Raw genomic sequence first — 27,856 nt, forward strand, 5'->3', positions numbered from 1 at the left:
GGGGCCGGGGCGCGTGGGGGGCGGGGCCGCGGCTCGCGGGCTCCTCTTAAACCCCGCGCATCTTCCGCACCTTCATCTTCCTCTTCCTCCTTATCACCATCATCGTCATCATCATCATCCTCATCCTCCTCACAGGCACCATCCCCGCCGTCCCCACAGCGGCGGTGTCCTGGGCAGCGGGTTCGGATCGCGCGGGTGAGGTGGCGGCCGGAGCGGAGGGCAGGGCGGGGGCCGCCGCATCCCGATGGCCGCAGGTTGCATCATCCGCGGGAGCGGGATGTGGGGGGTGAGAGCTGGAGGTGGCCGTGCCCCTCATCCCAGAGGGGACGGGGGATGGAGAGCTGCAGTGGATTGCCCACAGAGGCTGTGGAGGCTCCCTGGGTGAAGATATTCCAGAACCGTCTGGATGCCATCCCGTGCCATGTGCTCCGGGATGGCTCTGCTGGCGCAGGGAGCTCGGACCAGGTGCCGCACTGTGGTCCCTCGCAGCCTGACCCATTCTGTGGTTCTGTGCTGCGCTTCTCTTTCGGCTTTGCGGTGAAGGAAGAGGCAGCGGCGGGCGAGGGGAGCCCCGGAGCCGCCCGGGCGGTGCTGGCTCCGCTGCGGGTGCCCAGGACGGTGCCTGGGAGCGCCCCCTCCGAGCCCGGAGCAGAGATGGGCTCTCTGCTTTTCCTACAGGCTCACAGGATGACTTTGTGCCTTTTGGGTCTCTCTCGGGGTTTGGCACCGGCTCTCCGGCGGGTCTTGGTTCGCTGCCCATTGTTCTCGTGGGTGCCATGAGGTTCTCCTGCAAGGTGTCTTTGGCGAGTCTGGCCGGTGCACTGGACCATGGAGCTTATTTTTTACATTTGATTTCATATATTACCCATGCCCAGTTGGGAGGGATCCGAACTTGGCTAGGACCTGACGGAGCTGTTCAGTAGCAGTGTAAATAACGCTCCCGGTGTCTTGGAGCAGCTGGAACTTCAAAGACGAGTGATTCTTCTGTCCCTGGTCGAGTATCCAGTCTGCCGTGTATCTCTGTGCTCCCAGAGCCTCTGAGCACGGAGGTTTTGGAGCGCTGGGCCCCGTTCCAGCAGAGTTGCTCACTCTGCTCACCTTTGCCAGGGGTTTGTTTGCTGATCTGAGGCGGAGAGCTCCCAACGCTTGCGCTGTGGAGAGGCGGAAAAACACCGAGCGTGGAGGCAGGAGAACGTGGGGATCCTGTGTGGGACAGTAAAGGCATTCCTGGGGAGCTGGGACCTGCTCAGAGCCTGCTGCTTCCCTTCTGAATAGATCACCACTGATGAAGTGGGGTCTGGGTGCCAGTACTGGGGCATTTGCACTGAGCATCCTTCTCCAGAGTAGCTGGTGGCCCTTGGTACCCTGCCGTGCCCTCTGTGTGAGTGCCCTTGGTGCCCTGCCGTGCCCTCTGTGTGAGTGCCCTTGGTGCCCTGCCATACCCTCTGTGTGAGTGCCCTTGGTGCCCTGCCATACCCTCTGTGTGAGTGCCCTTGGTGCCCTGCCGTGCCCTCTGTGTGAGTGCCCTTGGTGCCCTGCCATGCCCTCTGTGTGAGTGCCCTTGGTGCCCTTGGTGCCCTCTGTGTGAGTACCCTTGGTGCCCTCTGTGTGAGTGCCCTTGGTGCCCTCTGTGTGAGTACCCTTGGTGCCCTCTGTGTGAGTACCCAGCTTCCCCGAAGAGGAAGAGAAGGTTAGAAGCAGAGCCTGCTTCTAACGAGGTGGTGGCAGCCAGGGGCAGGAGTGACCCATGTCCTGGAAGTGTGCAGGCTCAGGGACTGAGCTGGCACTGGCAGCACGACAGCCTGCCAGGGTGGCTGGCATGGGCTGGCCCCTGGCTGCTGGCCTGTGGCCTGCATGTGAGCACAGGAGCCAGGCACACAGCAGTGCTGTGCTCTGGGGATCCTGCTAAAAGCCCAGGAGCCAGGCACACAGCAGTGCTGTGCTCTGGGGATCCTGCTAAAAACCCAGGAGCCAGGCACACAGCAGTGCTGTGCTCCTGGCTGCCATGGGGATCCTGCCAAAAGCTCCACAGGTGCAGCCAGAGTGATGGCAGCTGGTTTTTCCCACCAAATATGCATCAGCCAAAAGCTGCCTTCCTGCCCAGCTCTCTGGCAGCCCTTATCAGAGATCCCTGGGCTAGCAAAACTTGTGAAGCCTTGCAGGAGGCAGCACAGCGCTGGGGAAGGGGTGCTGTGCTTCTGCCTGTCTTACAGAGCTGGTCAAAAACTGAGAGCAGCTCCCTCTTTTTGTCATGCTGGGTAACTTGTTTAATCTCTGAGCATGTCACTCTGCCTGGATCCTCCTGTCCCTGTGCTTGGTGAGCTGGGCAGATCAAGAGCACTGCTGCAGTGCTGGTCCATCTCTGTGTGCTCAGGAGGGGGAACTAGAAGCAGGGAAGGAAGTACTGAAAGCTTCTGACTGCAACAGGTGGAAGCACAGAAAAAGCATTCTCCAGTCTTTTCTCTAATGCTGCTGTGCACCTGAGGGCATCAGTCTTCATCAGAAGAGTTATCATGTGAGTCCAGGCAGGGTGAACTCAGGAAAGGGAGCTATCAGACACCTGTGTGAGGGCTGCAGGCACAGCTTCCTTTCTCTGGGGGCACAGCAAACTGAACACTCCCCTCTTCTCCCTGGCTGGTTTCTAGAATAACAATTGCCACAGCAGTGGAAGTTGCTTTGCTGCCAGAGTTTAGTCTTTGCAGTGTTACAGAGGTGAGGGCATTAAAGAATTGCCCCTTTCCTTCCAGAAAGTTCTGAGTGTGCCAGTCTGTCTTTTGAAGAGTCATCATTGAGAGGATGTGCATGTGCTCACCTGCTCTGTAGGAGAAAATGGAAATGAGACTTTGGATTCTTGAAGGGTCTCTTCCTAGAGCCTGATGTTAATTCATTCCCCTGTTATTTCAGGTCACTTGGTATCTCCTGGCACAGGAGGGATCGCTGCTCCTGAGGAAGTGGCAAGGACACACACACACACTCACAGAGAAACCAGAGCAGCAAAACAACCCAAATGTTTGCCTTCCTCCTTAATCTGTTCCAGCTGTGGTGTTTCCAAAGGCTGGATGGGTGCTGCTGCATCTGGTTACCTACAAAGATACCCCGTGGTGCTCAGGCTGGGCAGAACAACTGTTCTGCAGTGCTTTATTTGTATCTGCTTAACATCAAGTTTCCCTTTCTCAGGCTGCAGCAGAGTGGAATTCTGTATCTCATCCCTGCCTGAGCAGCATTTCCCTGTGATTCAGCTCTTACACCTCCCTCACAGCTTCATCTGTGCTCCAGGCCAGGCTCAGCTCGTTTGCTGTCACACAGGGGATGTTTGAACAGTGCAGTGCCTTAGTGCTGATAGCACACACTGGGCACAGCCATGGAAACTGCAGCTCCTGACTCACCTGTGCAGCTCAGGCTGCTCAGGATTCATTTCACTCACTGGCCCTCAGTCCTGTTCTTGAGGAGCTGAGAAATAATTTAGGTCTTGGCTTCCCTGTGGAGATGGATCCAGGGGTGTGAGCCTTGCCCGTGAGACTTTCTGGATCTCCCACTCCCCTTTGTGACTTAGGTTTTGTAAATTCTCTTTCTGATGAATTCTTTATTTATTTATTTATTTTTTCCTTGCGTGATCTTGGAACACAAGCCCTGTGAGGAGCGTTTGAAGGAGCTGGGGCTGTTTAGCCTGGAGAAGAGGAGGCTCAGAGGTGACCTTTTGCTCTCTACACCTTCCTGAGGGAAGCTGCAGACAGGTGGGGTCGGTCTCTCCCACCAAGCAGCACTGACAGAACCAGAGGACACAGTCTCCAGCTATGTCAGGGAAGGTACAGGCTGGATATCAGGAAAAAATTCTTCACAGAAAGAATGATGAAGTACTGGGATGCTCTTCCCAGGGAGGTGGTAGAATCACCATCTCTGGATGTGTTAAAAAAGACTGGACATTGCACTTGGTGCTAGAGTCTAGGTGAGGTGTTGGGGCATAGGTTGGACTCGATGGTCTTAGAGGTCTCTTCCAACCTCACTATTCTGTGATTCTGTGATCTGCAGATACAATGGCAGGAGCTGGTCAGGCTTTTCTAGTTAGACTCTACCCACACCCCCAGCTGGTTATGGGAGTGTTCCCCTTTAGAATATTAAATTCAGGCTGACAGATTTTCTTTCCTAAAGATGAGCAGCTCTTCCTGCAGCTTATCTCCCTTGGCCTCTGCTGAGCAGTGTTCAGCTGCAGCTACAGAAGCAGAGTTGCCATCCTCCTGTCCTGCTTCCCCAGGAAAAAAATTATATTTTGGGCCTGTAGGGAGGATCAGGGTGAGGATTTCAGTGTCCTAAACAATGTCTGACCCCATTTTGCTGAGGTTGTGTCACCTAGGGCTGTAAGAAATTAATTATGTAGCTTAAGGTTAGTATTTGGTGACAGGAATTTTAGCTTTTTGTCTCTCTCCTTGTTTTTGTTCAGAGTTGAAACCCCATTATTGAAGCTTTGATCAAACATCAAGTATAGCCATTAAGAAAATATGAGAGAATCTCACAGCTTATTTGAGGGCAATAAATACAGCTTTTTCTCAGTTTCTGCTGCTCAAGAAGTAATGGGAGTTGCTGTTAGTAAATTATTAATTTTTTTGCCTTACAATAAAGGAAATGAGATGCTATTGCTTTGCCCAGACCCTAAGGCAGCTTTTTGAGAGCCACATTAATTTCTTTCCTGCAGTCAATACAAAAAACAAATACTGTAAACCTCTTTTTTTTTTTTTTTTTTTTGTTTTACTGCAATGAGTTTCTTCCTCTTTCATCTCAGTTTTTGGACACTCTTGAAAGACACTGAGAGCTGGTGTTTTAAAGCTTTTAAAGGTTTTGTGCTCCTATTTTATGATAACTTGGAAGCAGAACAAAATATTCAGTTTCCTGTTTCTAAACCTTTGCTGCTTTTCTCCTGTATTTTGAAATTATTTGACCCTTTGGCAGCAAGGCCCCTTTTTAACTGGACTTTGTCAATATTGTCAGTGTTACCTGTGGCACAGGCAGTCACTGTTTGTGTCCAGTGTTTCGTGCCAGCCTTGACACTCCTCCAGTATTTTTCCTTTCCCAAAAAACCCCCACTGATACTCTGGACTGTGAACCAGAGTATCCTAGAAAGAGAAATGAGGGCTGGGCTTCACTCTGGAACTGGGAGTAAGCTGATTTCTGGTGGCAAAGGCAGGTTGGTGCTATATTTTGTGTATTTATGGGATCTTTGCTTTTTTAGACTGGTGTCTCTCATTCTAACCCTGGTCAGCAGTCTAGGGCAGGTTATAATCCATCTATAACAGGTTATAATCCATCTATGACAGGTTATAATTCATCTTGGCTCTTGGGCATGTATTAACTGATTAAATGGAATTGTATCATTTTGGTGGCATGGAAATCTTTCTCTTGAAGGAAAATAATTTCAAGTCTTAGTCTGGAAAGTTGATCTTTTCAGAGGTTTGGTTTTGGTTTTTTTCTCCTAGAGGAGAGCAGTTTAAATGCTTTAGGCATTGGAGTGCCCAAGGCAGCAGTGGTGAGTGGCCTGTGTTAACTTGCAGGATCAAATACTAAAGGTCACTGATGCTGTGATCCAGATTTTTTTCCAGTTTTCTCACCAGACCATCAGCTCTGGGTGTTTTGTGTGCATCTGTGAGGAGGATAAGGCCAGGGACCCTTCCCAGCAAAACTCAGTAATGGAAAGAGCTGAACCTTGCTGCAAAACAGTGATGAAGAAAACAAGTATTAGAGGAAAAAAACACCTCATGCTTTCAAGATTTCAGCCAGATTTTTGTCTGTATTTGCTAGGAAGCAGCCAGGCTCTGTGAACAACTGGTAGGAGAAATGAACCTATTATTTTGTGTTTACTCATTTCTGGAGCTAGAAGCTGCTAGAAGCATGAAGTGTTTGCTGTGTGTGTTCTGTGCAGCATCACTGAAGCTGTGCATGCAACACTGATTAATTTTGGGTGGGAACTTGTGAGGTTTTGCTCTCCTTGAGGGTGGAGAGGCCTCTGTTCCTGGATAAAATCTTTTCCAAACTTGTGTACAGGGTCTTTTGGGGACAGCACCATGAAGAGCTGTACTGAACAAACTGTATTTCCTGTGAACTGAAGTATTCCTTTTACTTTTGTGTACTTTTTCGAGCTCCTGGAGTTGCTGAAGGTCTGATAAAAGATGTTTTGTGCTTACTGTGGAGGACAGGGCAGAGGGAAGATTAAGTAATGCAGGAGGGACAGGGTCAGGGCACCCCCATCAATCCTGCACAATTTCTCTGCTGCAGGATTTATTTTTAATTCTACTTGTAGAAGTCATCTTCACTTTGTTTTGCAGCTTCTTTTTTTTTTTTGACCCTATGAAAAAGATGTGTGTGTTTTGCCCCTGTGAGAGAGTTCCCTGATAGTTTGGTCGTTTTTTTTTCCTTCTAACTGGTATGATCTACAGCTTTGAAGAGGATTCCAGTCTTGTGACCCCCAGCAGTCCTTCTCCTGAAGAAAATCCAGTTTTCCGTGCCACAACCCCCACCAAAAACCATGGAGAAGTTTGTATCAGAAAGGCCTGTTCCTGTCTCTAAGGTACTCACAGCTCCTTGGGGAATCCTTGTTTCTTTATCAGGCTAAGCAATATTTCTTATCAAGACTATTTATTTATTTACATATATATATATATATATATATATATATATATATATACACACACATGTATATATGTGTAAAAAAATACTGCCTAAATTAAGTGGTTTGTTCCTTACTTGTTGTGTCTAAAGGCTGGCTTTCCAAAATGTTGTTTCATTTGATTAATTCAGAATCATAAAATGTGTTGAAATAAAGAGTTACTGAAGCAGAGCCCAAGAGAGCTCTGGAAAGTTCTGGATTTCCCCCCCCCCCCCCCCATTCAAGGGATTAATAAATTAAAAAAAAAATAATTAGACTGAAGGGAGTAATGCTGGGATTACTGGAGTGGAAATGCAGGCTGAACAAGGGGAGACATTTTAATTTTTACAATTTTTTCCATTTTTCTCTTTGGCTGGAGAACTTTCCAGGGAAGGGCCAAGACCAAGAGGTTTCAAGGCCAGGTTGGGTAGGGCTCTGAGCTGGAGGCAGGTGCTGGTGAAACCTTTCTGGAACAGTTCTCTGTGACCACTCAGCCATGCAGAGTCCTCTGGCACAGTTTCCTAATTAGTCACCAAGCAGCCTCCCTGTGTTCCAGTCTGCTTGGAACAGGGAGGTTTTATTTCTGAGAGCTTTTGGTGTGGGAGGGGTGTCTCCCATGAGAACAGCCCTGGGTTTTTGTGTCTGTGCAGGCTGGTTACAGTGAGCCATGTGTGTTTAAATTATCTTTGTGTGGAGCACTGTGGTGAGCCTTTGCTCCCAAAGTTGCAATGCAGGTTCTGGTGTTGGTAATAAGGCAAATCAGGATGATGCTGAAACACTTCCCCATCCTCACAGCACTATGGAAACATCAACTCCTTTTTTTTTTTCTTTTCTCTTCCTTCTCCCTCCTCCAAGAATGAAATCCCTACTCTTCCTTCCCAGAAGAAGCCAGATACCAACTCATGCCCTCATGCACCTGCCAAGTCTTTTGTCACTGGTGGGGTGGACACTGAGAACTGCAAGGCTAATGAGAAGGAGAGGCAGTGGATCCGCCCTGACACACCCAGCAAATGCACCTGGAAGCTTGGGAAGCCCCTCTCTGCCTCCCCCCACCATCATGCCACCCTGTAAGTGTTACTTTATTTGTTGATTTCCAGCACAAATCCAGCTCTGATTAATCCATGTTTTGGATTGAGGTGCTGATGTTGTGAGTTTGTATCCATTGGATATCCCTTTGAACTAAAATAGCTAAAATAACCAGCTGATAGAGGGTGTGGCAGTACCAGCTGTGATTGAAGGCACTTGAGATGGTGTTTCATGTTCAGACTCAGGTGTTTATTATTTCTTATCAGTAAAACAGTCTCACTACTGTGAGTTTGGCAGCTTTTCAATAGGAGGCACAAAATGGCCAACAATCTCTTGTTCCAAGGTCTTTTGAGACTGAACTATCCAATGAAGAACTGACACCTGGATTATTTTCCCTTTTACCCCAATAACTGATCCCAAAGAGCTGCCATGGGGACTTTTCTGCCCAATTACAAAATGCCACCCAAACCCATGGAGAAGGAGGAAGAAGAAGCATGAAGAAGAAGCCCAGGACCACACCCTGTGCCTTCCATCTTGCTTCCATCCACAACATACTAAAAACCCCAAAACCTCAACTTCTCACCCAGTGACACACCTGCACTGCTCTCTATAATCTATTTCATACTTTTGTGGATTCCAGTCTATCTTGAAGTCTGGGAAACTTTCTCCATGACTGAGGGTCAAAGTCAGTGCTGCCCTGGGGGTCAGGGCACCCCAGAGCAGACAGAGAAATATTCCCACTGCCCTGGGTTTCCACAAAAGAAGAAATAAAAAGCAATAAATGCTGTATGGTTGTTGTGTGACCCTTCTGTGAATACACTGACTTTATTTGTGTTTGTGCCAGGCCAGAGCCTCTGAAGATCCTGCCCAGCATCCTGAATAAAGTTGGCAATACTCCTTTGGTGCGGATCAACAAGATTGGGAAGCACTTTGGGCTCAAGTGTGAACTCTGTGAGTTGTTGCAGGCAGAGAACAAATTACAAACACTGGTTCAGAAACTTGGGTAGTTGGGGTCAGTAGCATCATATAACCTGGCCACAGGAGTGCAGGTGATTGGCAGGAAATGGTGAGGAAAAATTCCTGGTTTTCCCTGGCAGATTTTCTGGGTTTTAGGATTTGGTCATCTAAAGCATCTTTCAGTTTGTACCTCACAAGAACAATTCCTGCAGCTTTTCCATTTCTATAGAAAACACAAGATGTCTTCTGTTGAAAATAATTTTTTAAATTTAAAGCAGTTGTGTGAAGTTTTTGACAGCTTCAATATTCAGAGTATTCATCAGTGTGTGCAAAAGGCAGTTCTGCAGTTATCACTAAAGATCACTGGAAATGATTAAAGGGGTGAAATGGTCAGTGGATGTTTTTTTTTTGTTTGGTTGGGTTTTTAAACCCAGCCCATACTGTATATTAGGAGTGCTAATACTGTAGATATTAGGAGCCTCTGATCAGAGTGCTGAAAGGTGGTGAAGGGATTAATGCTGGGAGTTCTGGAGGGAAAGTGCAGGCTGAGCATGGGGACAAACTTCATGTTGATCTGAACTTTTTTGTTTGGGGAACTTACCAGGAAATGGGCAAGGGGCAAGACCAGGGTTTAAGGCCAGGTTGGATGGGGCTTGGAGCAACCTGTTCTGGTGGAAGGTGTCAGTGCCCAGGGCAGGGTGTGGAGCTGGAGGAGCTCTGAAATGCCTTGCAGCCCTGCTGGTTGTGTGTTTGCAGTGGCCAAGTGTGAGTACTTCAACGCCGGGGGCAGCGTGAAGGACCGCATCAGCCTCAGGATGGTGGAGGATGCTGAGAGAGCTGGGATCCTGAAGCCTGGGGACACCATCGTAGAGCCAACCTCTGGGAACACAGGTAGGGCATGGAGAGGCTGAGGAAAGTGGGGGGGAAATGCTGTGGTGGTTTTCCTGGCAGGTTTGAGATTGCAGCCTATGCAGGGAGGAAAGGGAATCTCTTCCTGCCTGCCTGGTCCAGGGAGCAGTGCCTCTGCCACCTCACACAAGGAACAATTCTGAACTGTCCTCTGCTGACCAGAGCAGATGGGAAGGAGTTCTGCTCAACTGCAGAGCCTCTTTGCTTTAAGGAAAGGAAGTGCTTGGCCAGACTCATAAGAGTCTCTAGGAATTCAAGGCTGACAGAAATTATTGTGGGAAAAAGCACCTGTAAGACTGGTGTTGATGCCTTGTGAAGGCTGACCCAGAGCAGAGGCTGGGCAGAGCTAAAGAATAAAGCAGGGATTTATTCAAAGGCCTCCATGGATGCACCTTGGGCACCACCAGAGCCCAGCCAGGGCTGCCCCCAAGATGACCCAAAATGGCCCCAAAATGCACGGCCGGGCACGGGGTCTCTCCCTGGGATCAGCTCTGCTCCATTTGCACCTTGCAGTTCATTGTCCCAGCCCAGCTTTAGCCCAGGCACTCCCACCCTGCTTGTTTTTCTCTCTCCAGCCCACGGGGTTTGTGCTCCTGGGCTGAGATTTGGCTCATTTGTCCTTGGTGCCCAGCTGGAGCAGGAATTGTTTTGTCTCCCTGCTCTGTGCACAGAGCTCACCATCCCATAATTTGAAGCCCCGACCCACACAGTAAAGCAGCACAGAATCTGAAAAGCATAAAAGCTGGAACCTGAGGCATCAGAGTGAATCTGGATCTTCCCCTTCTTTCTGCTGGGGAAGTCCCATGGTTCCTCTGTCAGGTTTGAGGAGCAGCCCTTTCCATGCTGGTGCAGAGGAGATGGGAGATGAGCTGCATCCTTACAGCACTGCCTGGCAGAGCCCCTGCACACCTGGATTGTCAGCAGATTCCACCTGGGTCCACATATTCTCCTTGGAGGGCTGGAGGAAGGAACAGTCCCCTTAGGTCAGGGGCCAGGGCAGAGCATGGATGATCTCAGCAGTCTGGAGTTAACTCTGGGCTCCTGTGTCAAAGTTGTTGTCATTGTGTTAAGCTGCTCTACTCATGGGGAGTCAAACACACCTGGAATGTTCCTCCTGGAGTCAAATATAAAATTAATAATATAGTTAAATAGAAATAGTTAAGTATCTAATACACTGCCTCCTCTGAGAAGCTCATGGGGTGAGCTACAAGCTGCCCTCCTGCCTGCTGTGCTCAGGAGAGGTGTCTGGTCCTGCTCCTAAACTCTTCTCTGGACTTCCACCCACTACTGCTTCCTGACAGCCACAGAGCAGGCAGATTTGTTCTGATGTGACTGGAGGGGATGAGCTGATCTGTGAGCAGCTCCCCAGCTGCAGCAGGAAACTGGGAAGTCACATCTGTAGGCTCAGCAGATGCTCTGGGGACATTCAGGGGACTCTGGGGACATTCAGGGGACTCTGGGGGCATTCAGGGCAGCTAAAGCCTAGGTGAGTGTGGCTGTAGATCCTGCCTGAACCATGGCCTGGAGTGGAAAATATCCTTGTGTTTTGCATTCCTCCAGTATCCAAGGTCTTACCATGACATCCCTCTCTCTGGGTCAGTACCTGATAAATGATTCTACTTGCCACAGAATCCAAAAAGGCAGAACTGAAGGAGATACAGGGCAATTGCTTCAGAAAGCTGATTTTTTTTTTTTTTTTTGTCACATAAGAGCAAAGACCAGGGCACCCAGTAACCTGAGAGAATTGGTTTTTGCTCTTTACTGCTCAGAGTTACTGGGTGGGTTGAATGTGAGAGCTAAGTATTATATTTTTGTCTTCTCTGCATCCCAGTTCTCCCTCAGCCAAAGTCCTGTTTTGGTGTTTGCTGCATTTCCAGGTCAGTAGCAGAAAGTACAAAGTATTAGAGTTCATGTCTCAAAATCCTTTCTTGATCACAGACCATAACGAAGATCTGGATGACTTCTCTTTGGCTTTAATGAAGCTGCTGCTGCCTTTTCTGTGTATTTGGGCATCCATATTTATCTGTAATATCTGAGAAAACTTTCCCTTCCCAATATATTAAACACTACTTGAGTTGTTTGAGGTGTGAGTTATGCTTGTCCTACAGGAATAGTTAAAGATGATTAGGGTGGGGATTTTTTCTCCCACACAAAACCAGAGGCAGCTTTGAACAAGCAAGTCTCTGTGTAGGGTGAGCTGCATGTGCTGGTGCCCAGAGGAGCAGAGGAGCTGCAGTCTGACCTCTCACACCTCTCAGCCAACCTGATCAGCTCAGCCTGTCCAGCAGAGAGGTGATCTGGTAGCAGGTGTGAGCCTGTCTTCCACAAGGACAGCACTTCTGAGCTCAGCCCTCGGGTGAGCAGGCAGGAGTCAGGCTGGAGCTGGACATGTTCAGAGTGGAAATGAGATGTCTGGCTCCAACAGCCAGGGTGCTTCTCTGTGGTAGCAAGCAGACACAGAGTGTATTAGAACCTCAATCACCAACAGCATCTAAATAATGTGTTTTTAGACAGGACTTAGCTTCAGCACATTGCAAATAGGGATTTATGCAGCAGTGAGTCAATAGAGGCTCTACAGACCTTTGGAGAATCAGAGTGATTCCTCTCATCTCCTACAGCTTAAAGCACATTCCTTTCCCAAACTACTTCTGGAAAAATGAAGTGGGTAAGAGGAGGAAGGTGATGTGCATGTGGCAAAGCCAGCAGTTTGCACAGGCCAAGTTCCCCCACCCTTGGCTAAACTTTCTCTGGGCTGTGAACTTCCAACAAGGATCAGCATCTGTAAACCCCACAGGCAGAAACATTCCCTTTGCCACCCCTCTGGGGGAAATGTGATGAAAGGCAGGGCGTGCCAAAGCTGGCACTGTGGGTTCTGTGCCCTGCTGCTGCTCACTGAGTGCTCTGTGTGCCTTTGCTTGCTTGCAGGGATCGGGCTGGCGCTGGCGGCGGCAGTGAAGGGTTACCGCTGCATCATCGTCATGCCAGAGAAAATGAGCATGGAGAAGGTCAGAGCTGCCTCTGCTTGCAGGAATTTAAAGACAAACATGTCTGCACCTGCAGAGCTCCTGCTGCAGATCAGTGCTTCAGTAACAAAGGTGCAGGCTCTTGGCCAGGGAAAACTCTGCCGAGGTGCTGTTGCCAGTGCCCGGAGAAATCCAGGCTGGCTGGCCATGGATAGAAAATGTCTTTAAGACCCATCCTCACAGCACTGCCACTTTGAAAACTCCCAGAATTGTTTTAAATACAGATGTCAAGACAACCTGAGGTTTGCCTGGCACATTGAAGTGGTTACCTGTGCCCCAGGTGAGCTGTCCCTCGCTGAGCAGAGGGTGAAGGAAGACAGTGTGAAGCTTTGAATATCCTGCAAATATTCTGGCCTTGGGGCTGAGTGTGAAGGGAGCCTGTTGAGGGTGTTTTAGGGTTTTGTGACCACATTTATTTGCTGCAGGTGGATGTCCTGAGAGCTCTGGGTGCTGAGATTGTGAGGACCCCAACTACAGCCAGATTTGATTCTCCTGAATCTCACGTGGGAGTAGCCTGGAGGTTGAAGAATGAAATCCCCAATGCACACATCCTGGACCAGGTGAGAGCCAGGGTGTCAGCGGTGCAGGTGTAGCATGGAGGAGGCTCTGTGGTGTTCTGGGTTGTCTGTTCAACACTCTCCATGTGTTTCTGGAGGAGAAGATGCCCCAAACCTAGAGCTGGAGCTGAGCAGTCACCACGTTGTAGGAAAGGAAGTTTTTACAGTCACTAGAGAGCAGCAATGAGCTGGTGTTTGCCAGAACCACAGCACTCAGGGTGTCTATTTCCAGTGAGTTGGCAATCCTGTGAGGAAGAATGGACACAGGGGTCATGATGCTAGGAGTGCTGTCCCACAGACAAGACTGATTTTGGCATGGGAGGGTGCTGGCGCCTTAGGACTGCACTTAAATTAGGTCACTCAGGAGGCCTAGTTCCAGATAATACACAATGAAACATTCTGCAGAGAGTATTTTTTAGGTGTTGTGGGGTTTGGGGATTCTTTGAAATGTTTTTGAACTCGCTCAGAATGTGATTTTTTGTACTTCTGATCTGTTTTATGGCTGATGTGCCTTTCAATGTAGTACCGCAATGCCAGCAACCCCCTGACCCACTACGACACCACAGCTGAGGAGATCCTGCAGCAGTGTGATGGTAGGTCTGCTCTACTGCTAAACCCCTGCCAAGAGCCCCTGGCAGTGCCCTGCTCTTGTGTGCTTGGAGAGTGAGCCCTCAGAGGAGAAAAGCATGGATTGTGATGAAGCAAACCCCACACATGTGCTGTGTGTCATTAGAGAGTTACCTTGTTTCAGTGGCTGTGGTATTTTCTGGGACCCCCGATGAAGGAAGGAATGATGAATCTGACTCCATGTTCTTAGAAGGCTAATTTATTATTTTATGATTTATATTATATTAAAGAATACTAAACTAAACTACACTAAACTATACTAAAGAATACAGAAAGGATACAGACAGAAGGCTAAAAAAATACTGATAAAAACTCCTGACTCTCTCTTCAGATCCAACACAGCTTGGCCCCAGTTGGCCATTAAGTCAAAACAATTCGCATGAAACCAATGAAACAATCACCTGTTGGTAAATATGTCCAAACCACATGCCAAAGCAGCACAACACAGGAGAAGCAAATAAAATAATTATTGTTTTCCTTTTTATCGGAGGCTTCTCAGCTTCCCAGGAGAAGAATCCTGGGCAAAGAGATTTTTCAGAAAATATGACAGTGACAAGTGGTCATAGTAATAATTTTTTTTTCATTAAAGAAGATTCTTTGTTTTTCAGACTTCTCTGCCTGTGAGCAGGTGGAGAAAGCAGTGGTGTTTAAGTTACCTTAAAAATCCCCCCCATAGGTAGACTGGTATGGAATAGGGTCAGTCTTTGCTCACAAATACAGAAATAGGTGTTTTAACATTTCCAGAGCAAATACTCCAATACACTGGAAGCATCTTCACTTAGGAGTGCAGATCTGTGCTCCTTAGTGTGCTCCTCAGGAGCACAAGCTGCTCTGTGTCACAGCTGTCACCAGCAGGACCCTCTGGCTCTGCAGGGATCTCTCCAGTGCTGGCTCTGGGCAGCTGAGCCCCAGAAGGGCTGAGCTGAGGCAGCAGAACTTCAGCTGGGCTTGTTCTCAGCTCAGGAGCAGCTTTGAGAGCTGTTGGAGACATTCCCTGTGATGCTGCAGCCATGTGGGCATTTCCATAGTGCACAGAAGGGAGTCCTAAGAAGGCTCCAGACCTGCCTGAATAAACAGTGCAGTTTCTGATTGGACCTTCTGATAACAAAATCAGCAATTAAATTCATTCACATAAAGGTGAGGACCACGTGGAAGGTTCTCCTCCTTCCTGAAACTCTGGCTGATCACAGGATTTGCCTTGTATTTCTGTGACAAACTTGGAGATAAACTGAGTACACTTTTACAAGCTGCCATCTGACAAACTGAGAGTCTAGATGAGTTCCAGATTTAGGCTTCTTGTTTCTGTTTACTCCCCCTTACAGCCCAGGCACTGTTCAGTTACCCTTGCTTGGTGTTATTCTTTTGCTGCTAAGCAATTGACTTTGTGTGTGAATTGGTGACCTTTTAAAAATCTTTTTCTTTTTTTTTTTTTTTTTTTTTTTTAATTAACAAAGCTGTCATGTGGATGCACCAGAGAAGCTGTAGGTGGTGACACAGGGATGAATTATATCCACACTCACTCTGAGTGCTAGTGACCAAAACAGCCTTTTTCACATGAAAATGAGGGAGTAGTTGTGTTAGCACTTCTCTCCAGGGATGCCTATCCCATGCTCTTGGCACTCACTCAGTTAATTAACAAACATAATGGGCTGCTCAGTTTAACTCAGAGAATGAGTTATCTGTATCAGCAGATACAGGAACAGGAAAACTGCAGCTGTCAGCTCTGTGGGCCACATCCAGCTGTGTCCAAAGTGCCACAGATTGGTGCCTTGCCAGGCCTCTGGGGGGACATTTCAAAACCCTTGCTGGAGAAAATGATGATTGAGCAATGCAGTTTCAAGGCAGGTCTCACCACAGTTACTGGGAAGCAAAGAGTCCTACCGTGCCCTTTTCAGCCATTTTGTGCATTGTTTGTTGTGGAAAGTCCATCCTTAGCTGGGTGTGAGCTTTCAATCCATCCTTCTGCTGGAGATTTCACACTTCTCTCCCACACCCTTAAACAGGAAAGGTGGACATGGTGGTGGCCACGGCTGGCACAGGAGGGACCATCACTGGCATCTCCAGGAAGCTGAAGGAGAAGTGTCCTGGGTGCAAAGTAAGTGAGAATCCTACTGCTTTTGCCTTTAGTGTCTCCTCAAACTGCTCCCCTTGGCACATCCCACTCCTTGTAAGGCTCTCTGTGGGAAGCTCTTGGGTGTTCTCAGTTAAAAGGTAGTTCTGGCTGCAGAGAGGGTTTCAGAAATCATCATGCTCTGGTCCCACTGGTGACCAGAGCTCAGGTTTGGCTCAGCAGATGAACATTCACCCTCAGATCCCTCCACGGGGTGCCTGGGAAACTTCCTTCTGCCTGGGAAACTTCCTTCTCTGGAAGTTTCTTCTGCTGCTGCTGTGCTCTGCAGCCTTGTGTTTCCTCCCTGGCTGTGCCTTCCCCAGCAGCTCTGGAGCTGCTGAGGTTTTTACCCAGTGGGATTGTCTCTGCACACAGCAGCCTGTGTGTTTTCCTGTGGGATGTGTGAGATTTCCTCACAGAACTCAGGATCCTGCTTCAATCTTGAGAATTCTCCTACACAGGCAGGGAGTGGTAAAGAAAATAAAACTGATCTGCTTGCACTTGGCACAAAATGAGTTCTCTGTGATGATGCCTGGCATGTGAATGAGGACAACCTTGTCTCAGGGAAACCCTGTTTTCTGTTTAAACCAAGCAAAACCCATGTGTGGAACAAGTGATGCCATTAGCCTGAGGACGTGGGATGGGTTTCCAAGGGGGCCAGAAGCAGCAAAACCTTTGAATATTGCCAGGAGGAAACGAACAGGAGAGCAGGTTGGCCGTGTGCCACCAGCAGCTGTGACAAGGCTGGTGCTCACAGGGGCTGTGCTCTCCAAAGCTGTGTGTCTTGGTGGCCTGAGGGGAAATCTTCTCCAGATTATAGGTGTGGATCCTGAAGGCTCCATCCTTGCTGAACCAGAAGAACTGAACAAGACTGACAAGACAATGTATGAAGTGGAAGGAATTGGATATGATTTTGTCCCCACAGTGTTGGATAGATCTGTAAGTCACATTGCTGGGTTTACTGCCCTTTGCCCTCTGCTGGGATGCAGGACTGAGGTTAAAGGCAGAGGAAAGCCTGGGGAAGGAGGGATTTCTTTGAGCTGATACGGAAGGGTTATCAGACAGAACTACTCCTGTTCTTTCCATCAGCATAAACAGCCCTTGAAAGGCTTCTGGCCACATTAGTTTTACATTGGTCAAAATGCTGTGAGTAGATAACATTTTCCTACAACACACACTTCTTTTTATGCTCAAAAAAACCCCAAAACACACCTGAAAAAAAAACAGTCATGAAACACACACAATAAAAATAAAACTGTTGAGTTTGTGAGGGTCCCCAGGATGAGGTGAGAGATGAGCAATTAAGAATCTGACTCCATGTTTTCAGAGGGCTAATTTACTATTTTATGATACTATATTAAAGAATGCTATAGTAAAACTATACTAAAGAAAGAGAAGGATACAAACAGAAGACTTAACAAGAATCAATAATAAAAACTCGTGACTGGCTCTTCAGAGTCTGACACAGCTGATGGTGATTGGTTATTAAGTAAAAACAATTCACATGAAACCAATCAGACATGCACCTGTTGGTAAACAATGTTCAAACTACATTCCAAAGCAGTAAACACAGGAGAAGCAATCAGATAATTATTATTTACATTTTTCTCTGAGGCTTCTCAGCTTCCCAGGAGAAGAAATCCTGGCAAAGGGATTTTTTCAGAAAATATGACAGTGACATAAAACAGACACACAGCAAAGAACACCAATTTACCAATCACAAAAAACCCACCAAACAAGAAACCCAAACCTTCCAGCAGAGCATCCCAGCCCCTGCTGGACAAAGGGGTTAAGACTGTCCTGAGCAGAGCCTGTGTCCCTGGGATGCCTTCCAGGAGGGGAGGAAGCTGATGCTGCCTGAGGCTGACTCACAGCAGCCTGCTCTCAGAAGGGTTCCAGTAAGGAGCTTTCTGTGCTGTGATCATCTTACCTTGGCAAAAAACCCCACTTGGCATTTGGAGGAGGATGGAAACCCCGGGCTCAGTAGGGCAGCTGTTCCCTCAAAGAGCCAGGGCTGAATCCACACTGGTTGTGCAGTTCCCCTGTCCCTCCCCAGTTAAACAGAGCCTTGTTTCTGTCTCCTGCCCCTCCCCAGGCAGTGGACCAGTGGTACAAGAGCAATGATGAGGAGTCCTTTGCCCTGGCACGGATGATGATCCGCGAGGAGGGGCTGCTGTGCGGTAAGAGCAGGCAGGAGCCCTCTGCCTTCCTCTGATGCAGATCAGAGAGCTCCTTCCACTTCACATCTTGTCTTCCTCGCTCTGGGCTCCTCTGTTCTGTCTGCTCCTCCCTTCTGATGGCTTCCATGAGGTGGTTTGATGGTTTTGCCCCTGCTGTGTGTTCTGCAGGGGGCAGCTCGGGCAGTGCCATGTCTGTGGCTGTGAAGGCAGCCAAGGAGCTGAAGGAGGGTCAGCGCTGTGTTGTCATCTGCCCTGACTCCATCAGGAACTACATGTAAGGACCTGCTGTTCTTCTCTGGGTGAGGGAGTCCCTCAGACCTTGGAACAGCCAGTTATCCCAGCAAGGAATGTCTTTGGGGCACAAGTTCTGAGCTGTCTAAAAGGGGTCTGGCATATGGAGCAGGGAGGATCTTTCCCCCCTTAAATCTGAGCTCCCATTTCAGTAGATAATCATCACTGGTTAGCATTTCTCACAGCAAAGGCCCTGCTTTCACTGTGCTATTTGTGAGAATCACTGGTTATCCCATTCCTGGAAGAGTTCCTGTGCCCTCAGCAGGATCCAGTCCTGCAGCAGCAGCAGCCACACAGGGGGAATTCGCAGGTGCAAATGTCAGGGCTTTGAGCTGTGCTGAGAAGTTTTTCTCCAATCACATTGAAGCATACCCCAAAACATGGTATTTTTAGCTGAGTTTCTTCACCCATGTTACATCCAGCTCAATATTTGACAAACAGAAGCTGCAGACAAGACATATCCCCATTCCAGGCTGTGTCTCTGATATTGCAAGGGGCTGATGCAGTTGGAGTTTTGTTTCCTGTGGGATTCCTTTTTCTCCCTATGAGTATTTCCTCTCCATGTCCCTGGATGCTAAGCTTGGATGGCCAGTGATGTCCAATTTCCAATTCCACTTTATCTGTTGGTGGCAGTGAGCTGTGAACAGTTGTCTCTGTTTGCTGTCAGATGTTCAAGCCCTGCTAATGTAATGAGCTTTTCCCTTCCTGGTGCTCTGTAGGTCCAAGTTCTTGAGTGACAAATGGATGATTCAGAAAGGGTTCATAAAAGAAGAAGACCTTGGCAACAAACCCTGGTAAGCCAGTCAGATCCATCTGGATTTCCATCAGTCTATTCAATTGAGTTTATGGCAGCTGCCAATTTAAAGCTCATTTCAATTTACACTTCTCCTTTGATTTAGCTGATCTTCCATGCTATTGTCTTGTGCAGCTATTAATCAAATCTACTTTAATTAGCTGACATCCTTTCTTGAGTTGTATGGCAGCAACAGAAAATTTGGTACTAAATGATTGCTTTTTTAATGAAAAGCCTTATATCTGGAATTTAAAAAAAAAAAAAAAAAGGAAATACTCAAAGAATCCTTCTAAAATCAGAGTTCTTGAGTGCAAAGCACTGCAGCTCTACATAGCTAGAAAGGAATCTTCCCTAAATTGTTGCCTACAATGACTGTAAATACAGATAGGTCTTTGAGTAGGAGTGCAAAATTTTCTGTGTGAGAGATAAAGAAAGAAACTGGGGAGATCAGTGCTCTCCACTGACTGTCTGTAATCATAGAAAGCAGATGAAATGAGGAAAAGGATTTTGGTTTCCAAGCCATCTCACACTTAGAGACTTTCTGATGCTGGGAATAACACCCGAGAGCCCTGAGGCTTTATTGACTCTGGCTGAATCCTGACTCTCCCCTGCAGCTTTTTGTCATTCCTGTGCTGCTGGAGGCCACTGTGCACAAAGGGCTGGTTCTGTGCTCTTCATAAAACTTGCATGGGATTGTTTTTCACTCCATCCCCAGGTGGTGGAACATCAGCATTCAGGAGCTGAGCCTCTCTGCCCCCCTGACTGTGCTTCCAACTGTTACCTGTGCAAAAACTGTGGAAATTCTCCGGGAGAAGGGATTCGACCAGGTACCAGTTGTTGATGAATCTGGGTATGTGCACATGTATCACTCTTCATCCATTTGTATCACTCCCCTCACCAGCTCCTCAGGGATGTCTTTTAAATGCTTGCTGGAAATAAAATGTCTTCTCACCCATCCTTTTTCATTTATTAGCACAGTTCAGAAGTGTTGCCTTGAACACGTCAGTGCTGGACTTTGTGTTTTCATGCCAGGATTGTCCTGCCCTTCACATGATTCTAATGATTACTATGATAATAATTACTCATTGTGTCTCTGCAGGATAATTTAATTTCTTTTAATAATACCAGTTTAACTTATAAAAGCAAAAATTCCTGTTTAAAACAACCAACCCCAAAGGCGCCCACGTCTATCAGAGCTTTCTTCAGCACACTGTGTTTCAGTGCAGGGCTGCAGTGACCCCCATAAACCAGGGTGTCCCCAGCAAGCTGGAATGTTCCTTATCACCCTTCAGCCCTCCTGCAGACATGTTGAGTATTGAGGAGTTGCTCAATTGTGCTGACCTGAGGGATGATTTCTTGTAGATCCTCACAGGGAGAAGAGAAATGACCCCAACTGGGGTGAGCTTGTCCCTGGCTGTCACACCTTTCAAAAGGACAGATGGGAGTGTGAAAAAACAAAGTAGTTTGTGCTTTCCAAAAGCTCTCTGAGGTTGCAGACAGCTCTCTCCAGCTGCAAGGAGCAGAGATGAAAAGGTCCTGGCGCTCAGAAGGACCTGCAGCACCTGCTGCCTTGTGTGTGCCTCCAGAACCTCTGAGAGCTGCACTCTCTCTCCTGCAGACACACAGAATCCAAGTGTGCCATCAATAATGCTGCATTATTACCATGAAATAGCTGAACTGACTCCTCCAGGCTGGGAGAATGCTCATTTCTACAGGAGCACCTGAGGCTTTTGTGTTGTTTATCCCTGTCTTGTCTCTTCTTCCCCAGGGTGATCCTGGGCATGGTTACCCTGGGTAACATGCTTTCTTCACTGCTTGCTGGAAAAGTTAAGCCTTCTGATGAAGTCAGAAAAGTAATCTACAAGCAATTTCAACAGGTAGGCAGGTGTATTCTGCAGCTCCTGGTTGCAAGTACTAGAGTAGGTGTGCTAACACTGCACAGGCTGGGTGAGGTTCACCTGAGGCCATGCCAGCAGCTCTTACTGAGCACAGAATTTCCTTTTAAAAACATGGAATGCTTGACTTAGTTTCCACCAGGATTTAAGTTCCAGCACTGTCCCAAAGTGGACTGAGGGCTGTGTTCTGGAAGTGTGTTTAATGCTTCTGTTCAACCTGTGAGCCACCTGAGGCTGCTGGTTCTTTATGGACAAATGTGGATTTATTTTTTCCTCCCCAGACAGATAATCCAGCATCATGGGGAAATGTGGTGCATAACACAACTGCCTAGTTCATGTTCTCCCTCCCTTGGACACCTCAAGAGTTTCTGGGGCTGGTGGTGTGGGATGGTTTCTGGGGTTGCTCTGGTGCTGGCTGCATCAGCCAATTCTCTGCACTTCTGAGGTTTTGGCTCTTGCAATGGGCAGCTCAAACGCTTCTTTAATAAAGAACAGCTTAACCATTTCTTTTCCCTTTATTTCTGGTATTTTCTTGGTGGAGGCTGGAGGGGGAGTGACACAAGCTGTGGTACTGCTGACATGTTAACTAAAAATGGTTATTTTCCATTGAGTTGATGGGTTAATGGAGAAACTTGGTGGAATGCACATAACCTCAGAAGTATTGTGGATTTTGCTTTTCTTGCCACTTTAGTCAAGCTGATTTGGCTTGTTTATGAGTGAAATTGGGAAAATAAATCATCTGTGTCACCAAAATCACTTCTGGTATCCTATATGGGATACCACAGCCTGCAGCAAGTAAGAGGCTTATCCTGCAAACCAGGGCAAAAGGACATTTTGGAAAGATGGGTGTTTTGGCTTTTTTAGGTTGCTCAGAGAGTTTGTGGATTTCCCATCCCTGAAAGTGTTCAAGGCCAGGCTGGATGGGGCTCTGAGCAACCTAAGATGGTGGCAGGTATCCCTGCCCATGGCAGAGGAGCTGGATGATCCTAAAGGTCCCTTCTACCCAAAACCATTCTGTGATTTTACAACATGGGCAGCCTGCTTTGGTAGGATCACCTCAATTAATTTATGATAATTCTTAGAATAGAACAGAATGGTTAGAGCTTTTTTGAGAATCTCTGGTACAATTACAAATCTGGGGATTTGAAACACCAATCACAGGATAATTTATCAGCCCAAACAACTGCTAGTGGAGGGAGGAGCCATCCTTGTGGAGTCAGATGTTAGTTCCAGTGGTTTGGCTTCCCAGTCATGTCTAGTGTAGTACTCACTGCCTAGAGATGTAGTAAGCTTAAAAACAAAGCCTAAATGTGGGAAAACCTGTGGGAAAAATGTTTAAGAACCTTGAACAAGCAGGTGAAAACTCTGTGGAGGTTCTGTTAAATTTCCACTGAGCATCTCCAGGCATGTTTATGCCTTCATGGTTGTCCCAGTGCTGCCAAGGGGCTGCTTCTCCTGGTTCTCTGTAGCCTGGCCAGTCCCTGAAGGCAGATTTGGGACTGATGGGTGACTCCATGTGGCAGATTTCCCACCTCCTTCCTTTCCTGACCCCCAGGTTTAAGGATTGGTTCCTACAGCAGGTCTCTAAAACACAGGCTGCTGGGAATCCTCTGACTCCCAGTATGGAGACAGAGCTCTGTGCTCCAGTGCAGGCCAGCTGTTCATGCTGTGGCATTTATTTCTCACAGAGAGGCTTTTTGAACCTGCAGGGCAAGACTCTGCTGTGAGTTCCTTTAATAAAAGGTTGTCAGATGGTGGGTGCTGGGGAGAATCACCTGGTTCATGGAGCTGCTGCTTCATCTCTTAACTGATGTTTGAACAGTTTTAGGCATTTTTTAAAATGATTGCAGCAGGTGATTGCTGAATTGTTTTGGAAATATCTGTATTTTCTCAGAGTTGACACAGGGTGGTTTCTTGTTCAGTCTGCGCAAAGTTGAGCTTCACAAAGAAAATGAATTATTAAATCTTGGCTCCTTGATTTGCACCCAAGTCCTGTGTTAGCTGAGCAATCTTTCACCCTTGCTTTTGGTTTTGGCTTGTTTGGGCTTTTCTGCCTTTGCAGATCATATTCATTTCCACAATGATTTGCAGCCTGATTCATTCACTTTTTCAGTCTTTTCAGAATAAAATCACCGAATAGAAAGACTTTTATGGTCACTTCTTTTGTTGAGACACATGGAACATTTGACCTTCTTTGATTGCTAGCATTTTTCAGATCTTTATTCTATTCATTATGTTTACAGAACCAGAAGGAATAACTTCATGTAGTGCTTAAGGTTTTTTGAAAATTAGAAACAAAGAAAACTGATCGTTTAAGGTGGCCTTGATTTGTTGGTGTTTTCTATTGCTTCAGGTGGGAGCAGAACACAAATGCTGATGTATTGATTTAGTTCTGTACAAAGTGTATGGGGATTACTGACTGCTGAACATGGAAAGGAGTGTTTTATTCAAGCTCTGTAACTCTCTCCTCAGATTAACCTGAAAGACAACCTGGGGAAACTCTCTCACATCCTGGAAATAGACCACTTTGCTCTGGTGGTTCATGAACAAATTCAATGTGAGTACAAAGTGCTGCACCTTGTGGGAGCAAATCTTTGAGTGGCACCAAGAAGCAAGTGGGAATGTGAATGTATAAAGTGAGCTCTGAAGAAGCAAAATCCTCATTCTGTGTCTAACTTTGTGCTACTAAGCCTAATTTCCATCCCTGGAGGTGTTCAAGGCCAGGCTGGATGGGGCTTGGAGCAACCTGTCTAGTGGAAGGTGCCCCTGCCTGTGGCAGAGGTGAAACAAGATGATTTTAAGGTCCCTTCCAACCCAAACCATCCTAGGATTAGTAAGACTAAGTAAATATTCAAATCACTCTTATATGTGAATAATATTTTGTCCTGCTTAGTCTTCCTTGTAGCAGACAACTTTGCAAAGGTACAAACACGGTGAAATGAGACTGAAAACAATATTAAGTTGTGCCAGATAAATTTATCTTTAGCTTCTCAATTATAACTGGAAAAAGAAAAGCTATCAAATTTGGGGTTGTTCTTGATAATCTCCATAAGGATATGCTCTTGGCTCTGAGCTGACCATTTATAAACCTGGAGTCTCATTGGAAGCTTGCAGTGAAACAGAGATTGAGTAAAAAAAAAAAGCCCAGGACCATCCAACTGACTGAAAAAAACTGAGAATAGAAGTAGATTAAACATCTCAGTACAGGAAGATTTTAGGAACTGGAATTTAGACAATTGATGAAGGGCAAGAGGTTGTGTGGCCACTTGGTTCCCAGGTCAAGTCCCAAGACAATGAGAAAATCACTTGAACTTGTGCTCTCAGTGCAGCAAAGACTAAATGGTTAGTGCATTTTTTGGATATAAATGGGGTATTGTGGTTTTTACACTGACTCTGTGGTTGACAGGGGTGCAGGAAGATGGTTGTGTCACATTTCCTCCTCAAAATGTGGTTCCACTGGGCCATTCAAGTGGGGTCAGGGGGTAGTGCCACTTGCAGCTGTTTCAAGTAACTAGTGTTTGAGGAAAATACCCTTTACAACAAGAGGGCCTGGTTGGAATTTTTGTGTCAAGAACAATAAATCCACGGGATCCTTATCCTTCCTTCCATAAAGTTTCAGTGTCCCTTTTGACGAGGAGCCTTTCTGAGCTGAAAATCCTTGCCACTGCTCTGTGACTCTTGGCCAAAGGTGCCTTTTGTGTCCCCTCTCTGTGTGCCAGGATCACCCAAGAGCTCCAGGATTATGGAGCTGGGATGGGTCAGCTCTCTATTTTACAAATACTAAAACCAAGCAGGAGGGGGTGTGTTTGTGCCTCCTGGAGCCAGAATTGCCTTTTCTTCCCTGCAGATCACACGGATGGCTCCTCCAGCAAGCGGCAGATGGTGTTTGGCATCGTGACAGCCATCGACCTCCTGAACTTCGTCACCGCGCGCGAGCGGGAGAGGAAATCCAACTAAAGCCAGCAGCAGCCTGGAGCCTCCTCAGCATCCTGCAGCCTCAAACAAAGAATCAGGGTCATGCCTTAAGTAGAATTCTTTTTTTTCCCCTTTTTTTTTTTGTGTTTTTTCTTTTTTAATTCTGAAAATCAGCAGTTAGCCATCCTGCTGTCAGCTACCCAGCCAATGTGTCTTGCTGCATTGCCCAGCTTCTGGGACCTTGTTTCTTAATCAGGCTAAGCAATATTTCTTATCAAGACAATGTTTTTTTTTTTTTACATATATATATATATATATATATATATATGTATGAGTAAAAAATATTGCCTAAATTAACTGGGTTTTTTCCCTTACTCATTATGTCTAAAGGCTGGCTTCCCAAAATGTTGTTTCAGAATCAAAAAATGTGTTGAAATTAAGAGTTAGTTACTGAAGCAGAGGCCTAAGAGAGCTCTGGAAAGTTCTGGATTTTTCCCCCCCTATTTAAGGATGTTAAGTTAGATATTACCTGTGTGGAGACAAAATTGGGACTGGAGCATGGAGCATGGGGAGAAGAAAGGAGGGTTTCCCTTTTGGTGGCATCATTGTAAAACAAGAAAAAATCCTCAGGGCTGAAGCTGAGACTGGCTCTGCTCTGAGGAAAAGCTGGTTTGAGTAGAAGCATGGCAGTGAAGTGACAAACATCAGCCAGTGACTCTGTTTCACACAGTGCACCAGCTTTCCCTGCCATGACAGACCTGGTTTTTTCCCAATGGCATCCTGATAAGTAAGCACAAGTAAGGAAAGATTTAAAAGGTAAGATCAAGCATCTTGCCTGAAGATTTTTTAAAATCATGCTGTTTCATCTGTTACCTTCCTCTTCCCTGCCCATTTATCTCAGAGTGCCTTTTTTTGTGCCTGTTTCAGGAGAGCCAAAGATAATCTGTCAGGAGCTGTGAACTCTTCCAGGTCTTGTTCAGGTGCTCCTACCCTGTAGTGCCTGATTCCAGGAGAAAAGCCCTGCACTGGTTACCCCTTCAGATTGGGTCACTTGCCTTCAGCAATAGCCCTATCCTTACCCTAAACTGTGGTTTGCCATTAAGTTCATACACTTCTTTAAGATTTAAGACAGTTTTCCCCAAGGCTCTGGGGAAAAAAAACTACTATAAATCAAAAAATTTACAACTTCAATAGTAATTGAAAGTTTCTAAAGGGTGATAAGTTTCTTTCTGCCATTGTAGATGACACTGCTGCTAGATTTTGGCATTGCTTGGAATATTTACTTTACTGGCTTTTACCTGATTTTTCCCCCATTTTCCATCTGACCTTTGCTGACAGCAGCAGGGAGGGAGGTGCTTGAATAGATGAGGTTTGTCCTTTTCCCGTGTCAAACCTGACCTAACTGAATTCAGCAAGAAATATGAAAATGGGAGAAGGAGGTTTCCAAAGCTTCTTTTCAAAGCAGCACAAGAGGGGAGTTAAAGGTGGGGCAGCAAAAAAGTTAGCTATGTAGAAGTGTAAAGATTTGAATCTGTTTTTCTGCTTCACTGTTCATAGATTAATCCCTGTAGTGCCATGGAAAGTGGCAGTATTGTGGGCTGAGGCACAGGGGTGGTTAGAAATGGTGGGGAACAGGGGATGGGAGACTAAACCATCCCAAGTAAGCCAAAGGATCCAGAGAAATTCACCTTCTCCCCTGGGGTTTGCTAAGAACAGGAGCTGCCTCCTACTCTGCCCTGGCACAGGGGGGAGAAGGCTTTTCTTATTCCTCATGGTGAGACCAGAGGAACTGGGCAAATAAATGATGTTGCTGCACCACTGAAGAACTTTCCAGAGCTCTTTCCCATGGTAGGGGCGAAGGCAGCAAAGGGAAGGGAACAGGGAATCCAGCAGGGCTGAAGTTCCTGTGCAGAACTTTGTGAATGTGATGCTTTTTTGCATGTCTAAGAACCTCATTGCTGGCCTGGTCCTAGTTAGTTGTAGTAGGGCTGATTAAAACTGGGCTTAGCTTTGTTTTAAATACTCTGAAGACCAAGAAAGACACTGCAGTTTGTTCACTGAAATTGAAGGCCAGAGCCTGAACAGAACTGTATTTTATTTCCTGAAGTGAGTGCCTGCATCTTCTGTTTACCTTTGCTGCTGTTGCAAGCACTGACTAAACCTGAAAACTATTTTGCACATGGTTATTTTTATCAACAATTTATGCTGTATTTGTCACTGTAAGAGATTATCAGTCCTAATGTTGGCTCTGCAAAAATACTTTTTATTTTCTCACCTGAAGACAGCTGCTCAGTAAAATCTGTACAATACTTTGCAAGCAGTTACCAGGCAATGACTTAAGGTTCATTTTCACATTGTCATGTCCAGTGTTATTTCCCATTTCTTGTACAAGCTGTGGCTGACTCCAGAACTCTGGCTAGCAGGGGTTCCTCTGAGCAGCCAGACCAATCTCATCTACCCACCAAGCTCATTTCTGAAAACTTCTGTTTGCTGTAAATCTCACACAAGGCTCACTGTCAGAAGTTTCCTGACATTGTCCCTGTCATCCAACAGCTTTTCTTACTGTGCAGTGTCAACCAAGGGAAAGGGAAGACTCCTTATGCTTCAAGGAGCTGGGAAAAATCACCACTATGAGCTGTATTTATTGCACAGATGTTCACAAATGTACCATACAAAGAGTTCAATAAAAGCTGTTTGATTGCAGAGTGGCTCTGGGTTGTTTTTTTTAATGCCAATTCAAGTTCGTAAGTGTGTTGGACTGTAAGATTGTGGGTTTTTAATGCCAGTTCAAGCTTGTAAGTGTGTTAAGACTGTAAGATTGTTTTTTAATGCCTGTTCAAGCTTGTAAGTGTGTTAAGATTGTAAGGTTGTTTTTTAATGCCAGTTCAAGCTTGTTAAGTGTTCTAAGACTGCAAGATTGTGTTTTTTTTAATGCCAGT

The 27,856-nt window shown here is 46.7% G+C and overlaps 1 protein-coding gene across 3 annotated transcripts; it reads left to right on the top strand.

The window, feature by feature from the left end:
- Nucleotides 1-36: 36 nt before the first annotated feature.
- Nucleotides 37-27,620, top strand: LOC132324072 (cystathionine beta-synthase-like protein). Of its 3 annotated transcripts, none has more exons than XM_059840044.1 (17): nucleotides 37-195; nucleotides 6,426-6,556; nucleotides 7,490-7,701; nucleotides 8,505-8,611; nucleotides 9,374-9,508; nucleotides 12,452-12,531; nucleotides 12,975-13,109; nucleotides 13,630-13,699; nucleotides 15,737-15,828; nucleotides 16,657-16,782; nucleotides 17,939-18,023; nucleotides 18,192-18,297; nucleotides 19,034-19,108; nucleotides 19,823-19,957; nucleotides 20,876-20,984; nucleotides 23,475-23,559; nucleotides 24,850-27,620. In XM_059840044.1, the coding sequence occupies exons 2-17, from the start codon at nucleotides 6,515-6,517 to the stop codon at nucleotides 24,957-24,959; spliced, it is 1,704 nt and encodes a 567-aa protein (XP_059696027.1). In that variant the 5' UTR covers nucleotides 37-195; nucleotides 6,426-6,514; the 3' UTR covers nucleotides 24,960-27,620. The 3 variants fall into 3 exon arrangements, with proteins under 3 accessions (XP_059696027.1, XP_059696030.1, XP_059696029.1); XM_059840047.1 differs by having other exon boundaries at nucleotides 7,517-7,701; XM_059840046.1 differs by lacking the exon at nucleotides 37-195 and adding an exon at nucleotides 1,087-1,381.
- Nucleotides 27,621-27,856: the final 236 nt, after the last annotated feature.

This window comes from Haemorhous mexicanus, chromosome 2 (assembly GCF_027477595.1).
Source record: "Haemorhous mexicanus isolate bHaeMex1 chromosome 2, bHaeMex1.pri, whole genome shotgun sequence".
Taxonomy (NCBI): domain Eukaryota; kingdom Metazoa; phylum Chordata; class Aves; order Passeriformes; family Fringillidae; genus Haemorhous; species Haemorhous mexicanus.